At 43.1% G+C, this 16,233-nt stretch overlaps 1 protein-coding gene across 1 annotated transcript in view; it reads left to right on the top strand.

Moving 5' to 3' along the window:
- The window catches only part of ush2a (Usher syndrome 2A (autosomal recessive, mild)), a 213,367-nt gene extending 197,953 nt beyond the window's left edge, over window positions 1-15,414 (top strand). The window contains exons 62-73 of the mRNA XM_053509206.1: window positions 63-1,567; window positions 2,892-3,207; window positions 6,548-6,754; window positions 8,825-9,063; window positions 9,164-9,381; window positions 9,466-9,642; window positions 9,998-10,081; window positions 10,388-10,623; window positions 12,457-12,522; window positions 12,580-12,642; window positions 14,917-15,126; window positions 15,258-15,414. Coding sequence (XP_053365181.1) covers window positions 63-1,567; window positions 2,892-3,207; window positions 6,548-6,754; window positions 8,825-9,063; window positions 9,164-9,381; window positions 9,466-9,642; window positions 9,998-10,081; window positions 10,388-10,623; window positions 12,457-12,522; window positions 12,580-12,642; window positions 14,917-15,126; window positions 15,258-15,347 — 3,411 coding nt within the window. The 3' untranslated portion in view covers window positions 15,348-15,414. The remainder of the gene's footprint in view (window positions 1-62; window positions 1,568-2,891; window positions 3,208-6,547; window positions 6,755-8,824; window positions 9,064-9,163; window positions 9,382-9,465; window positions 9,643-9,997; window positions 10,082-10,387; window positions 10,624-12,456; window positions 12,523-12,579; window positions 12,643-14,916; window positions 15,127-15,257) is intronic.
- The last annotated feature ends 819 nt before the right edge of the window (window positions 15,415-16,233 follow it).

Here is a 16,233-nt window from a genome sequence, read left to right as displayed (position 1 = left end):
CGACAAAAATGTCCTGTACACATAAGAAATGTAGGATGTGTTGTGTTGTGTCTCCTCTCCAGACTTATAACATCTACAGTGATGATAACCTGGAGTTCAGTGGTCTTTCACGCCAGTTCCTGTTCCGCCGCTTGGAACCCTACACCACATATTCGTTGGTTCTTGAGGCTTGCACAGAGGCAGGCTGCACCAGGACTGTCCCACAGCATATCACCACTGACGAGGCCCCTCCCTCCTCACAGCTGCCCCCTAGTGTCCAGGACATTGGCGCTGACACCGTGGAGCTCCACTGGGTGCCACCCGGAAAAGCTAATGGGAGAATCCTATATTATCAAGTATTGTCAGTGAAGAGTGATGAGGACGACGTTGACACAGGACAAGCCAAGGTTGTCTGTACAGAACGAGACGTCCAGGCACTTAGCTTCTCCTGCAATGTCTCTGGCCTGAAGCCCTGGAGCAGGTATAAATTTCAGGTGCGGGTTACGAACACAGCAGGGTCAACCGATAGCCCGGGGGTGACTGTTCAAACGAAGCAAGCTCCCCCGAATGGGCTGCCGCCACCAACTGTAAGTCATCTAGAGGGCCGCCCTAATGAGCTCTTTGTAAATTGGACACCGCCATTGGAGGCCAATGGTGTCCTTTTGGGTTACAGGATTCAGAGAGATGACATTGGCTTCCATTTCAGCTTTGACTCGTCTGTGTTAAACTACACTGACGAGGATTTGACCGCGTACACTGACTACAGCTACGCTGTAACCGCGTGCACAGTATCTGGCTGCGTTACCAGCAAACCGACTACGGTTCGAACGTTAGAGGCGGCACCGGCAATAGTCGAGCCACCCGTTGTGTCCGGTATTACATCCCGCTCCCTGAATGCATCATGGACTGTACCATCCATTCAGAATGGGGAGATTGTGGAGTACATCCTCCAGGTCAACAGCGAGGTGGTTTACCGCGGGAAAAAGCTAAGTGTCCAGGTGTCTAATCTACAGCCGCACGCTCCATATACGCTTACTTTAACAGCCTGCACTAATGGAGGCTGCACAGCCAGTCTGCCCACGTCTACTCTAACCAAAGAGGCCCCGCCTGCTAGCATGCCAGCCCCAGTTTTGAAAGTCACAGGCCCCGAGTCAGTGGAGGTGTCATGGAAAGAGCCCGATCATCCAAACGGGGTTATCACAGGTTACGAACTCCGGCGTGACGGCCACCTCATATACACCGGCATGGATACACGCTACCATGACTTTATGTTGCTGCCCAGCATTGAGTACAGCTACACGGTCACGGCTAATAACAGCCAGGGTACGACCACCAGCCCCACAGAAGTGGCTCGCACACAGCCTTCGGTTCCATCCGGAGTCGCTCCTCCGCAGCTGCAGACCCTTGCGCCTCTTAGCGTGCTGGTGCAGTGGGAGCCCCCGGCACGAACAAACGGGGTGATCATCAGCTACTCGCTTTACACACGTGACCCAGCCGAGCCCAACGTGAAGAGGGTGGTCTTCGCACCGCATCACAGCGCCTTCCAGAGCCGCAGTTTCTCTCTCACTGCTCTAAAGCCCTACCACAGGTACAGTAGGCGTTAGAGCACACTTTACACCACTAAGTCCAAAACTTTGCATCATACTGTATGTGGTCTGGAGATACAGGAAACATAAACACTCATAGACTCAGCATCACAGTGCTGCACATATACTAGGGGCGGTCATAAATGTGTTATTATTGCTAAGAGTAATGTAATGAAAGCGAATGTTGGCTGTGACCTTAGTCCTTCTCTACGCATCCTCCACCCACTCTACACTTCTCCAAACGATGGATGAGCCGGTGGAGACGTCTTTGGAAGCCTTCTTCTTCGGCTAATCCTCGGTCATCACCTCGTCATCATCAAGCGCCTGCGATGATGTAATGGAAGAGGAAGAAGTCGCTGGGTCCAATGTCAGGAGAGTGTGTGTGTGTGGGGGGGGGGGGGGGTCATATCCCAATTCGTCCGCCATTTCTCTGTTTTGTGAGCTGAATGGCCTGACGTGTGCCGTAAAGAAGCCCTCTTCAGCTTTTTCAACCATGCGCGCCATTTTGGGTTTTGCCCCCCTAGTGGCTTCTCGGGGAACTGTACCACCAGTTCTTCTAAAACAAGAGGCAATGTTCATAAATTATATTATTATTTTTAACACTTTTTTCATAAGATAACTGGAATTTTATGACCACCTCTCGTATAAATATCACACATTTTACACTTAATTATTTTACGAACAATTACACTTCACTGTAGATGTTTATGAATGTCACCGAGTTGGCACGAGTTGTGTAATGACGATGCTCTGTTTTGATGCTCTGCATTTTTTTTTCTTAAACAATTTCTTTTAAATCTTTTGGACTTACTGTATTTTACAAACTACACTTCCCAATGATATTTTTAGTCAGGTTGGTTTTCTCCTTCTCCTCTAACACTGTTGTGTCACTTTTCCAAACAGATCTACTGCAGAAGTCATAATAGGGACGTACAGGTACAAAGGATAATTAAAGAGAGGAGCGAGAAATCCAGAGAAATAACAAAAAGTTTTAGGATCTTGAGTCTTTTACCTGTGATCCTTTATGTTACTCTGACTTCCATGAAGTCTCTGATCTCTGATCAGATGAAGGATGCTTGGGAAGCCATGTCTATAAACTTATGTTAAGATAAGCTCAGAGGGCTTTATTCTCTCAGATGACCTTCTCTCATTTCCTCTTTTCTCCCTGAATCCTTCTGCCACTACTGATGCTACCTTGTTCCAAAAATATTGTATTTAAAACTAAAAATATAAAAATATCTAATAGGTGTGGATCATCCATGCTTATACACTACACTGTGACAGGGACATGCCGAGTTTGAGCGTCTGCATGCGACTCTTTCTCAGGTATGAGGTGCGAGTGGAGGCTTGCACTTTGCTCGGATGTGCTGCAAGCGACTGGTCCTCGATTCAGACTCAGGAGGCGCCCCCTGCTGGACAGAGCGCACCCCTGCTGGAGCTGCAGACAGACTCGGAGGGATTGCAGAACATTTTCCTGCTCTCGTGGTCTCCTCCGGCCCAAGCAAATGGAAAACTCCTGCACTATGAGCTTTATAGGAGACTCGGTGAAGAAACAGGAAGCCAGCCTACACTTGTCTATCGCAACATCTCGACTGTCTATCATGACCACAAGCTGCTGCCCTACACGGCCTACGAGTACCAGGTGACGTAGCTTTTGTAGTTTAGTGTTTTTGTGTTTGTTTTGTGTTTCACTAAATTAAAGAAAAACTACTAATTAACTTTTATAACTTACTTGTTGCCCAAAACACAGTGGTGGTGCCAGTTTTATTATTATTATTATTAGTAGTAGTAGTAGTAGTAGTTTAAGTTAAACATATAATTTTAAAAAAATGTATGTACCAAAGAAGCTCCTCCTGAAGTTTATGCAACATAGAAGTGACCGATCTCATCTCTATAAAAATTTCAAGTTGCTAACTCCAAGCGTTTTAAAGAGATGATTTTATATGTGTCCTGAAAATTGCCATTTTTCAGTGTCATACTGTCTCTCTTCAAACAATGATCATTTAATATGCTAATTATTTATATTTCTTTATAAGTATCGATACTGAAATTGGTGTAAACTTTTAAAAGCACATGACCTGTAAAAACAGTTGCTTAAATAGATTTTTGGTAAAAGCTTAAAAAGCAAAAAATCCGTAGTGTCCGTAACCACGTCACTGAATTGGCACTAAAGTTTCATCTGAATGACAATTTAAACTAAAAAAAAGACACTAAAACATGAAAGGGCATGAAATTGTATTTAGCAAATATGTTTCTTTTTATCTAATAAAAATATAAACATGTGCGAATATTTACAAAAATAAGGCATGGATGAGGAGATAAGAAGCATTAAGTGTTATGAATGGTATTAAAATGGTGTTTTATGATCCTGTCACTTTTTCACCGAGGTGAGACACTTTTTAGCCCCGATACCATGTTTTGAGTGTATGGTCGTACCCCATTTTAAATCTAGACCGTGTACAGGTAGACCACTCGTGGTGGTTAATGAGGTCTCTGGGCCGTTTCAGCCGCACCGCCTGCCTTTAGTTTAATGACAGGTATTTAATCTAGCACCAATATTCATAGCATTGCTCCACTTTAAAGGATCCTTCTTAATTGACAGGCTAGCCTTTAGAGCAAAATAACATTAGCATTTGATTGTCAGGTGTGAGAGGCATGGGCTGGTCGTGGGATAAATTGATAGACTCTGCCTGATTGTTCCATTTTATTTATGAGCTGTAATTTATGACAGGGGCCGAGCAACAACGGACAGGTGACAGGACGATTAATCTCTGGCACGGCGTCGCGCTGCTGATTACGATCGAAGCCATCGAATTAGCCATCGTTGCCTTTTATAAGTACAAGCATCGGAAAGACCTTTTAATACCAATTTGCTCTCCCTGGAGAGAGAATGCTGACAGCGTCTGAGTGGAAGCTGTCTGTGTTTTAACCTGTGCACTTTAACACCGCCGTGTTTGTAATTTCACTACATTATGAGGTTTCGTGTTGTAACGAGATCGCAGGGCCTCATCGTTTCTAACGTGATTGATGTCTTTATCGAAAATATCATAACGCGCAGCTTCTTTCATCTCGCTCAGGATTTCCTTCACTTCGACTCTCAGCAGAACCAAACCTGTTCCATGAGCAGCGTGAGCTACATATTTTATTGACACTTTTATGCCGAACCTTAATTAGCTCTCCAGTTGGAAGCGGTTGCTTTTTGGCCCGGTGAGTGATGAGCGGGGCGTGGTGGAGCGCTCCCGGAACCTGTCGCCGGGCAGACTCTCACCTCACTGCTTAAACCCAAATCCATTAGAGCTCACACATGACATATTTTTATTTTCTCCTAATTACTGGAGTAACAGCTCAGTATGCAAGTGCTGGTGCTGCAGTAAAAAGGTCCGCTCCACACACAAGGACGTGCGGATGTCCTAGTCACGCAGTGGAAAGCTACCTTCTAACTTTTTCTCTGTTATTCATTTATAAACGAATGTTTATGGGGTTTTCTGAATCTCTATAACGTGTCCGAGTGAACTCGCTTTCGTCCTCCGTCTTACGCGTCCTGAGTTGACCTTTTCAGTCTTTAGGCTGACACGATGGCCTTTGTGTGACCACGAGCGCCGCCACCAGATCACACTCCTACAGCCCTCACACTCGTGTCGACATCAGTCTCCAGACAAGGATGCAGTGCAGCATGCAGTCCCTACATATTGCCATTTAGATCTATCATTCTGATTGATCACAGTCTAATTGCCTATTATTGAGGCTAATTTAACCCTATCTGCGAGAACATCCATCTGTCGCCTCCATTCCAACTGACAGTCTACAAATTACTTACTCATGCAAATCGAGACCCCGGCTGACCTTTCGCTGTTCCTCCTCCCTAATTACACCAACAGCTCCTCGCCAAAATAAGATTACGTTACCTATCGGTGTGTTCACGCGCGCCTTAACGAAGGTGAAATGCAATTTCCATGTAGATTTCGCAGAAAGACGATGCGTAATGGATGCTGGCAGTTTTGGGATGTGAGGTGTAGACAAGACAGGATGAAGTTCCTGTGAGTAGCAGGTGGAGGAAGTGGGAGGGAGGGAGTGTGTGCTGAAAGACGAGGAGCTTCGGGTACGGTCTTACTGGACCAACCTCAGTGTCACGTTCACTGACCCGCTAGTGAAGTCCAAATGTCCCCTTCAGCCTCTCAGCTTGACTTGTTTATTCAGCTTGAGTTGTGATTTTCTTGATTTAATTCAACAACAACAACAAAACGCTTATATGCTTATACGCTTTTAACGCACTGCAATTTACTCCAGAAAACTACTGGAATGTCATCAAGAGGAAGATGGAGGGCCACAAACCATCAAGTAAAGCTGAGCTGTTTGGTTCTTTGTAAAAAGGGTCGTATAAAGTTCCCTAACAGCAGTATGACAAACTGGTAGAGAGACAAAACACATGAAAGCTGTAAATGCAAATCTGGGTTATTCCACTAAATACTGATTTTCTTAATGTTATTTCGCCAAAGCATCATTACATACTTATACTCATACTCATAAACTCATTTTATTTAAGTTATTAAAGCTCTGCAAATACTGCATGAGCTAACTGGGTTATTTTGATGTGTTATGATGATGTCATTTCCCTTAAATATACACTCTAAATAACAATAGTTACAAAACAGTTCATCTTACCAACACGTAAGAAAAAAAAACATAAGAAACTGATTATTTTACAGTGGTCTCTTATTTTTTTTCCAGAGATGTATATAAATATACAGTTTAAACAGGTTCTCCATGGAGAAATGTCCAAATTAATGGTAATTTCACAAACACTTTAGAATGTTTTACAATTCAGTTTTAAATAATGCTGAACGATTCCATACTGCAGTAAAGACGAACACTATTGACTATTATTAACTTACAATATTGGGACTGAACTACTGTCCAGATGTTGGAGTTCTTGGTAACCTATTCTTAAGAGCACCTTGTAAAAGGGTCGCTGTTTTTTTCAGGTGTGGGCCGTGAACTCTGCAGGACGCACAGGAAGCCCCTGGACTATGGGTCGGACTGGTCCAGCTCCTCCCGAGGGTGTGAGCCCTCCCACATTCCTACACATCCATGCCACCTCTGCCGTGGTGGATATCAGCCCTCCTGCCAAGCCCAATGGCATCGTCACCATCTACAGGGTGTTTGATCAGAAACAAGACTCACACCTGCTGGTACACCTCCGCATTCATTACACAGCAACACAACCATTGTCTTCACTATGGCATTCAACCTGACGTGTTGTTATTAGAATAACGCAGTGAGACAGTTGTATAATTCTTCATTAAGATACGTGGAACGGCTCTGATATCTAAATGTCTGAAATCAGTGAAAGCATCTGGATGTGGATCATTCAAGCAAACTACATCTTTCCATGTAATCATCCAAATACCCCAAATACCAACTGATTATTAATCCCAACAACAAACCATCCATCCATCGTCCATCCATCCAACCACCCAACCATTCCAGCAAACAAACCATCAACCACTTACCCAGCCATCAAGTCACCCACCTGCTATACAGTCTTATGCAAAAGTTTAGACACCCCTTGGTAAATAACAGATTTTGATTTTTTTTTTTTTTATTGAAAAGATGTTAACTTTGCAGTCTTTGTTTACTTTCCAAGCAGTCTATCTCGGGAATGGAAAAAATGCACAATATTGTCAGCAAACATGAATGCATAGTTACTTTTTAAGTCATAAATTGAACAAAGATACACACATTATTGTGGCACTGCACAAAAGTTTGGGCACCCTACATAATCAGTACCTAGTAACACCTCCTCTGATATCACAGTTTGCAAACGCTTTCTATAGCCAGCTGAAAGTCTGTCAATTCTGTACTTGGGATTTTCTCCTATTCTTCCTTGCAAAAGGCGTCCAGTTCTGTAATATTCTTTGGTCGTCTTGCATGCACAGCTCTTTTAAGATCTACCCACAAATTTTTAATGATGTTTAAATCAGGGGACTGTGGTGTCCGTTCCAAAACCTTCAGCTTGTGTCTCTTGAGGTATTCCATAGTGGATTTAGAGGTATGTTTAGGATCATTGTCCTGTTGTAGGAGCCGTCCTCTTTTCAGCTTCAGCTTTTTTACAGATGGTGTGATGTTTGATGGTATTTAGTGGAATCCATTCTTCTCTCCATCTGTTTCCTGTGCCACTGGCTGCAACACAACCCCAAAGCATGACAGATCCACCCCCATGCTTAATAGTTGGCAAGGTGTACTTTTCATCAAATGCTGCTCCTTTTTTTCTCCAAACATGCCTTTGCTGATTGTGGCCCAAGAGTTCTATTTTAACTTCATCAGTCCGCAGCACTTGTTTCTATAACGCGTCAGGCTTTTGTTGCATAGTTCTAACGTTGGATTTTATGATTGGAATGCAGGTAAGGTTTTCTTCTGCTGACTCTTCCCTGAAGGTCTTGTGGAACGGTGCACCACCACTCCTGAGTTCTGCTAAATCTTCCTGCAGGTTTTTTGCAGTCAAATGGGGGTTTTGATTTTTTCTTTCTGTCCAGCATACGAGCAGTTCTCTCCAAGAGTTTTCTTGGTCTTCCAGATTTCATCTTGACCCCCACAGTTCTCCTGAACTGCCGTCTCTTAATTACATTTCTCACTGGAAACTGTAAGCTGACAACGCTTTGCTTTCTTCTTGTAGCTTTCTCCTGCATTGTGGGCATCAATAACTTTTATTTTTAAAGTCTTACACAGCTGCTTAGAGGAACCCATGGTTGTTGAGTGTCCGCAAGTGTGTGCACAAGGTTTTGATGAGTCAAAGTATTTGTAAAGCTTTTAAATTGGCATTTACTAATGACAGCTGTTGCCATGCATCCGAGCTAACGAGCTAATTAAGGTCTGAAACCTTGTAAAAAGAATCTGAGACTCGGGAACTCTTTGGGTGTCTTAAGTTTTGCACAGTGGCATAAAAATGTTTTTATTTTTTATTTTTGTTCAATTTATAGCATAAGAAGTAACTATGCATCAATGTTTGCTAAAAATATTGTGCATTTTTTCCATTTCCAAGAGAGACTGTGTTGTGAGATCTTTTTAATTGAAAAAATCACGAAAAACTGTTATCAAGGGGTGCCTAAACTTTTGCATAAGACTGTACACCATCCAGCTCGTCATTTATCCTTACATCCCCTATTTATTCATTAGTTTTTTTATTCATCCACCCATTCATCATTCATTCACTCGTTGTTCCATCTCAACAGCCAACAAATCTCCCTTTTCTTCCCGTCTAGTTGTCAGAGGGGACGTCACGGCAGCAGACACTGCATGACCTCATGCCTTTCACCACATACTCTATCAGGGTGGAGGCTTGTACCTGCTTCATGTGTTGCACCCGTGGCCCAGTGAGCGAGCTCCGTACTCAGGCCTCGGTTCCATCCCAGCAGCCTCCGCCTCGACTCGTAACTCTAACGTCCCGATCGGCTCTACTCGAGTGGGATGAACCCCTGCAGCCCAACGGCATCATCGAGAGGTGCTTTGCAATAAACAGACCTTCGGTTTCTATAACAAAACATTTAGACATTAGTGTACATTTGTTTACCAAATATTCTCTTTTTGGCTCTCTGCGGTAGCTGTGAGCTGCTGATGCGGACGGCTTGTCCCCAACCACTGCAACCAGTGCCAGTGCCCTGTTCCGTAGGACCGGTGGAGACCAGGTTCTTCGGGAAGGGGCTGAGTCTCAATGTCACCGCACTCCTCCCCTACACCACCTACGAGGTCCGTGTAGTCTCATATAACAACATGGGGAGTGCAGCATCTGTCTGGGTCTCCATCACTACACTAAAAGAAGGTACTATATCCCTAAAACTCCCAGTTTCTCTTACAAAGTCTTGTTATGACAGTTGAGTCTGACCTTATTGTGACATTGTTGTAGCCCCACAGTATAAGGAGCCGTTTGTGGTGCAGAGTAACCTGACCCTGGTGTTCGTGGACTGGAGCGGATCTTTCTTTCTGAACGGACCTCTGAGTGATTACGCCCTGACCGAAAGTGGCCTTCGCCTTTACAGTGGCTTCCACAGCTTCGTCTACGTTCCCCGGACCTCAGATAAAAGTATTAATTACCTTCATTTGCGTCCAGATCTGTATGCAGAGTGCATGTTCGTATCTTTAAAAGTTTGTAACTTTTTATCCAGCCAAAATTCAAGATTTCATTTGAATAGAATCAAAGCTATTTATTATGATTGCTATTTATTTATGGCATAGCATAGCAGCTCTGTATATTTCAGTGTGATGCATGATGTCACATTTGATGTAAATTGACCTGCTAATTAGCCGCGGCCTTTTCAGTTACATTATCGGACACCTTTACCACTCCTTTAATAGTTTATCTCTTTCTCTTTTCCCTCTTTCTCTCTCTCACTCTCTCTCATTTTCTCACTGATCTCGACACAAACCTCTCTTCCTAGCGTTTGTCTTTCAAGTAACGTGTACGACAGACAGTGGCAGTGCCAGTTCCCCCGTAATCAAGTACAACACCGCTACCGGTCTAGGTAAGGTTATGCCTATTCCGTGTCCTCCTGCTTTTCTCATGGATTTCATTTAAGTGAATAAATGTTGATCATGTGACCAGGACATGGCCATGTTAGCGGTCCATGTAAGATGCGTTGTATTAAATTTCTTGCACTACTTTGAATTTAGATCTTAATTCATTCAATATATAAATTCTAAACCAAAGTAAATATTTAAGCCCATGTAGCGTCCTGTGTGTGTAGTGACTTTTCCTTATCTACTGCGCATTAGCATTTTTCACTTTATTATTTGAATGTTATCTAAAATAAAATGTTCCCCCTGAACAGATGCCACCGAGCCGACCTCGGGTGGTAAGACTGGCCAGTATGCATCGGGATACAGGTTCTACACGGAGCTGTGGTTCATCATCCTCATGGCCTTTGTGGGTTTGCTGCTGGTGGCTGTGTTGTTGGGTCTGGTGCTGCGCCGAGCCCTCAGAAAGCCATGCTTCATCAGAGAGAGGGCGCCGCTTCAACCGCTGCAAAGGAGAAGCCCCAAATACCCACCTGGGGACTCGTACCTGGTCAGAGGACACACACAACACTTCACTTATTCTTAAGTTAGAGTTCAGTGGAGCAGTCAGTATTACACACACTCTTAAATTCAGAGCTATAGCATGTAGCGTATAGACATATAGACTAAACTTATACAATATGCAGGTTATAACATGCAAAAAAAAGTTGCATTTATAGAAAGTCCATTTATAAGTTCTTGGAAAGTACAAAATGTGTCTGGATAAATAATGATAAAAGCACATGTGCCAGGTCACATGTTGCACAGGTCAGTTTTGCGCTATGGCCACTAGAGGGCAGTGTGCGAAATCCCTTATCTTCCTGATCCTTCAACAGAACTTTTTTTATCCTAAAGCACTTTAATGAACACCATCCAAGCTGATCACTCCATCAGTCATAGAAAAAAAACATTTTTTCATTGTAAACACGCCCTGCTAGTGAAGTTACCTTTATGGCTAGCACGAAAATGCTGGTGTTAAAGTGAGACTGCGTGTTAGGGAGCCGTAGGGCATGACGCAGGGTACAGCCTGGACAGGGTGCCAATCCATCACAGGGCACACACACATACACACCCTCACACACTCATTCACACACTACTGGCAATTTGGGAAAACCAGTTAGCCTAACCTGCATATCTTTGGACTGTGGGAGGAAACCGGAGGACCCGGAGGAAACCCACCAAGCACGGGGAGATTCTCATTTATATATTCTAAAAATCGGATTTCCACTGGCTCTCCTCATACACACACTCCCCCTGACCATATCTCAGCAACCGGATGTGATACAGTAATAAACTTCAATCAAAATTATCTAAATGAAACTTAGTGGACCAGGAATCTGAAGATACTGTATACAGGACTCAAATCACCATAAATGTGACTTAATAACTGATTTTTATAAGTAGTACAGAATGTATGTACAGCGATAGAGCCAAAGCTATAAATACGATACTATAAATATTACTTAGGGCAAGTGAGGGGAAAAAAATATCATTTACAGATTACATTTACATTACAAACTAATGTTATCCAGCAACAGAGCAAAAACTGTATCAGAGTCCACGAGAAACACTTTTGTAGAAAATTGATAGACTGGGAAATGTTTCTGTGAAAACGTATTTAATGACCAGGTTCATCTGTGTGTTATTGGGAGACCAGGCGTAGGCTTACATCAGATTAAAATACTAATTGCATGCTGATAAACTGATATTGGTCTGATTGTTTTGCTTTATTTGGCATATTATTTGTTTCCTACACACACTGGCCACATTAATAGGAATACCTGCACCCCGCTCAATCATGCCTTTATTAAATCAGCCAGGTTTCATGGCAGTTCATCAGGACCTGGGAACATGTGTAAAACTGCCACATGATTGGCTAGAAGGGTGGCATGGATGAGCTGGGGCAGGGTGGCATGAATGAGGTGGGGCAGGGTGGCATGAATGAGCTGGGGCAGGGTGGCATGAATGAGGTGGGGCAGGGTGGCATGAATGAGCTGGGGCAGGGTGGCATGAATGAGGTGGGACAGGGTGGCATGAATGAGGTGGGGGTAGATTTTCGTATTAATGTGGCTGTACTGTATACACCAGTTTCTTTTCTCTCTTTTTACTTTTTTCTCATGTACCTGCACCAAATGATCACAAGAGGGTGCTGGTCAGCCATTATTACCCCTTTTCAGCTTGTAGATAAATAACTCAGAAATACCAACATGATCTAAAGATAATTAAATCAACTGCTAGATCTTTTTTTTTTTCCATTTCGTGAGACTTTAATGCTCCTTATTATCTCTGAACCCCTTTCTGTTCTCCTCCTGCTGTTGGTTTTGGGGTGCTCTTGGTGCCGCAGGGGCCGTGCTCTGAGCTCTGCCCTAACCATGCCTCTACTGCTCTCCTTCAGTCTGATGGAGGGATGGTAAGCACTTATTTTTCTCTCTCTCTCTCTCTCTCACAGCTCACTCTCTCCTCACAGTTTGACAATGTCCCGGACTCGTCCAGCAGTGTAATGTTAAAGGGCTTTACCATGCACACTGAGGTACAGCATCTGGCTTGTCCCGAGCAGGACGTGTGTTTGGTGGTTTTGGCAGTTTATTTTTGTTTCAGCCTGCATTTTATTTATTGGCTTTATTATGAAACAGCATGTTTTTCTCCTCCTTTCTATATATTTTGGTTTCAGTTGGATTTTTTTTTTCTTTCATCTTCTTCCAGCTGAAATGCTGATGAGGAGTAGAGGATAGAGGATAAAGGTTTGCATACCCGCGTTGGAAACAAGGGCGTTTCATGTTTAATGAAATAATCAACAATTCGATTTCAGTTCATTTTTATCCCTAACAGTGTTTACTGTACCAGTGGACATCGTCGCAACGCAGCTTCACACAATCAAAATAAAATTATAGGAATGTGTATAAAATGTGTGAGGATATATATATATATATATATATATATATATATCAGAATATTTATTACAGCTCCGTCGGTGTTTAATGTGATGATCAGTTTTCTGATCACGTTGATTTCCTTCAAACTCTTCTTCCTTTTTTTTTAATAGTTAAACACTTAATAATAGTGTTAATGATAAAGAAGCATCGATTGCGAAAATTGTTCAACAGTGAATAGTGAGTTAAATAAGATTATTTTATTTACTCCTTTAGCCCCGCCCACATTCCTCCCCATCTACACAAAGCCACAGCACGAAATGGATTAGCATGCTAACTATAGTCATAAACTTTGGTTTTAACACCAGTAACCCAATCAGATGTTTAAAAGTCTTAAAGTCTAAAACACAAAATTAGTCTTATAATGATTTATAAAACTTTAGGGACTTTGGCTGCCTTCTTTTGATTTCTTTGGAGTCGGCTCTGATGCTAAGCTCTGGTGTTAGCATGTCAGGTTAAAGGTTAAAGGTTAAGGATTTAGCTGCTTGAACGCTAAGTAACATTAAACACAGAATTATCCACCAGTGGTAATCCACCGGGTTGCCGCTGTTGGGCCCTTGAGCGAGGCCCCTAACCCTAACTGCTCCAGGGGCGCCGTATCATGGCTGACCCCGCGCTCTGACCCCACTGGGGATATGCGAAGAAGTAATTTCCCTCTGGGATTAATAAAGTTCTAAAAAAAATATTATTCTGGTTTTATTTTCTTTTAAAAAAAAACATAAATAAATCAAATGATTTAAAGCTTTTTACAGATGATTGTGTGGAGCAGCTCTACAGAAAGATCAATTCCAGATATAAATTTCCTTTAAGCTGGGGGTTTATTAATTTATTTATTAATTTGTGTCTAACGAGTGAGTCAGAGGTGACAAACATGAAGATGAAACCTGAAGAGGAACCCAGACGCAAAAGGGAACCCGTGTTCATTCATTGTGATACTGGACAGAGCCAACATTAATAAACCTTCTGTAATAAACCTTCTGCTATTTGCTCAAAACGGCTGTGTAACAGGAAGTGTGTTTTAGTTAACATGATGTCCACTTTGCTGAGGTTACCAACACAAAACCGTACGTAAGTTCAGCGTGACTGCAGTCGGGATCCATTACAGTCAAACTGTTTGTATCAAATGAAGAGCAGAGACGTCTTAATGGTGGGACGGACGTCACCTTTAGCTTAAAGCAGAGGCAGAAGTACAGTATGGTGTTGGGACCAATCGGTCGGTGAGGTCTAAAGAGCAGAAAGTCTCAGGATGGCTGAGTGACACCTTTAGTGACACCCCATGACCGTGACTGGGATTAAGGATGAGGATTGAGTCTGGGGTTAGCTGGGAGTGGAAGAGCTTTTGGGGTGCGTGCGTGCATGCGTGCGTGCGTGCGTGCGTGTGTGTGTGTGTGTGTGAAATGCCTACCAAGATGCCCATCCAATCACACACAGGTGTTCTGCACCATGATGTTTTCCGAATGGGTTTTCTCAGCCAGGTTGCTCTGAACTCGGAGACTAAAACTATACAATTTTTATTATTATCAACATAATTAAAACAGTTCTAAAACTATTAAATGAACAGAATGAGAATAAATCTTAAATCTCTTCGGCTTTTTCCTGCAAAACCAAGAGGGATGCAAACCTTTGGCACTCGAACTCTCCTTCCTGTCATGTGTGGTGTTGGCCTGGTTAAAGAACCGCCCTCGGTTCCGCTGACGGACCAGAACCTTGTTGTTAACACTCGCATTTAATTCCCTGTCCTTTTACGTTGCTGTTCACTTTTGCACGGTAATAACATGGTGGATCTTTTAGTTCATAGTGCTGAGCTTTGGAGAACCTGGAAAAAATCTGTGCCACCAGTTTATTTCACTCTGGTTGTTTTTTTTTTTGCTCAGGCTCTGACCGATACGAAGCTCGGCGTCAGCAATCGGGGCTACCAGAGCACCTTATCCATGCTGCGTGTTCCCAGTCAGAGTCAGCTCAGCCACGCCTACTCCCAGAATTCCCTGCACCGCAGCGTTAGTCAACTGATTGACACACAGGATAAGAAATCTCTGGCAGGTCTGACGTGGGACACGGAGCAGCAGGGCACTGAGAGTGGCATGGTGAGGCACGCGTGTGTGTGTGTGTGCTGATGTGATGTATAGGTGTTATGAGATGGTGGACTGTCTGTCTTTGCAGTGTGTTATGTTGTGATCAGCGTGAGATTGAGATCTTTTCTGGGTTTTTTTTGCAGTTTGTTGGAGATGAGGAGTTTGCAGACCCGGTGAAGGGCTTCAGCTCAGTGAAGAAAGAGCACGCAGTGTTTACAGACACACACCTGTAGAGCTTTCTTTCTCTCGTCCTGTCATTCCTACATGTTTATACAGTACAGATTACACACACACACACACACACACACACAAGTCCTCAAAACCCAAATCGACTTCTAACTCTGAATGATTACACCATAATTGTATCTTAATACAAGGAACGTTCAAGTCAAACCAGGACTTGTGATTGAGTGCAGATGTTTCATCGAAGGCCGTACGGATGTGAATGACGATCCCAGCCGAGGTGGGTCCGAGCTCACTGCAGTCGTTCCCAAGAATATTTAGCGAGTGGAACGACAGAATCCTTGTACATCAATGACACCAACATGCAGAGGAGTTCCTGGGAGGCCGGGGTTTCAGACATGAAGCAGGCAGTCCGATCATGGCTCTTGCGTACTGAGAAAACTTTCTGCCTCGATTATGTACAATCAAAAGTCTTGCTTTGACTTGAACACCCCTTGTAGTTTTAAACCCGTAAACATGGTAATTTAGAGATTTGACCTTATTTTTAGGATACACAGTGACTTATTTTTTATGGAATTTAAGAATTCTGGATTTTTCCTCATATTGTCCCTTTAAGATTTAGAGACGCATTAGAGAGACACCTTCAGTGTGTACAGTAACTACCTCTAAAGTCTGCATATTAGACTTAGTACTTTGGTTCTTGCTTCCTCATGATCATTGGAAGGTTTACATGGAGTATTTTAAATGTTTTGTTCCTATTAGTTTCTTACTAAACCTCAGTATGACACACACACACACACACACCATCTGGCTAAAAAAAAAAGTCGTCACTCTTTTAGAATGTCCAGATTATTGTCCTGCATCAAGCAGAGAAAACTAAAAACTAAATGACCAGTAAAAACCAGAGCTATGAGTAAGAGCATTTCCACACACACA

The sequence above is a fragment of the Clarias gariepinus genome, chromosome 13, assembly GCF_024256425.1.
Source record: "Clarias gariepinus isolate MV-2021 ecotype Netherlands chromosome 13, CGAR_prim_01v2, whole genome shotgun sequence".
NCBI lineage: Eukaryota > Metazoa > Chordata > Actinopteri > Siluriformes > Clariidae > Clarias > Clarias gariepinus.
This window is presented reverse-complemented; position numbering and strand designations above follow the sequence as displayed.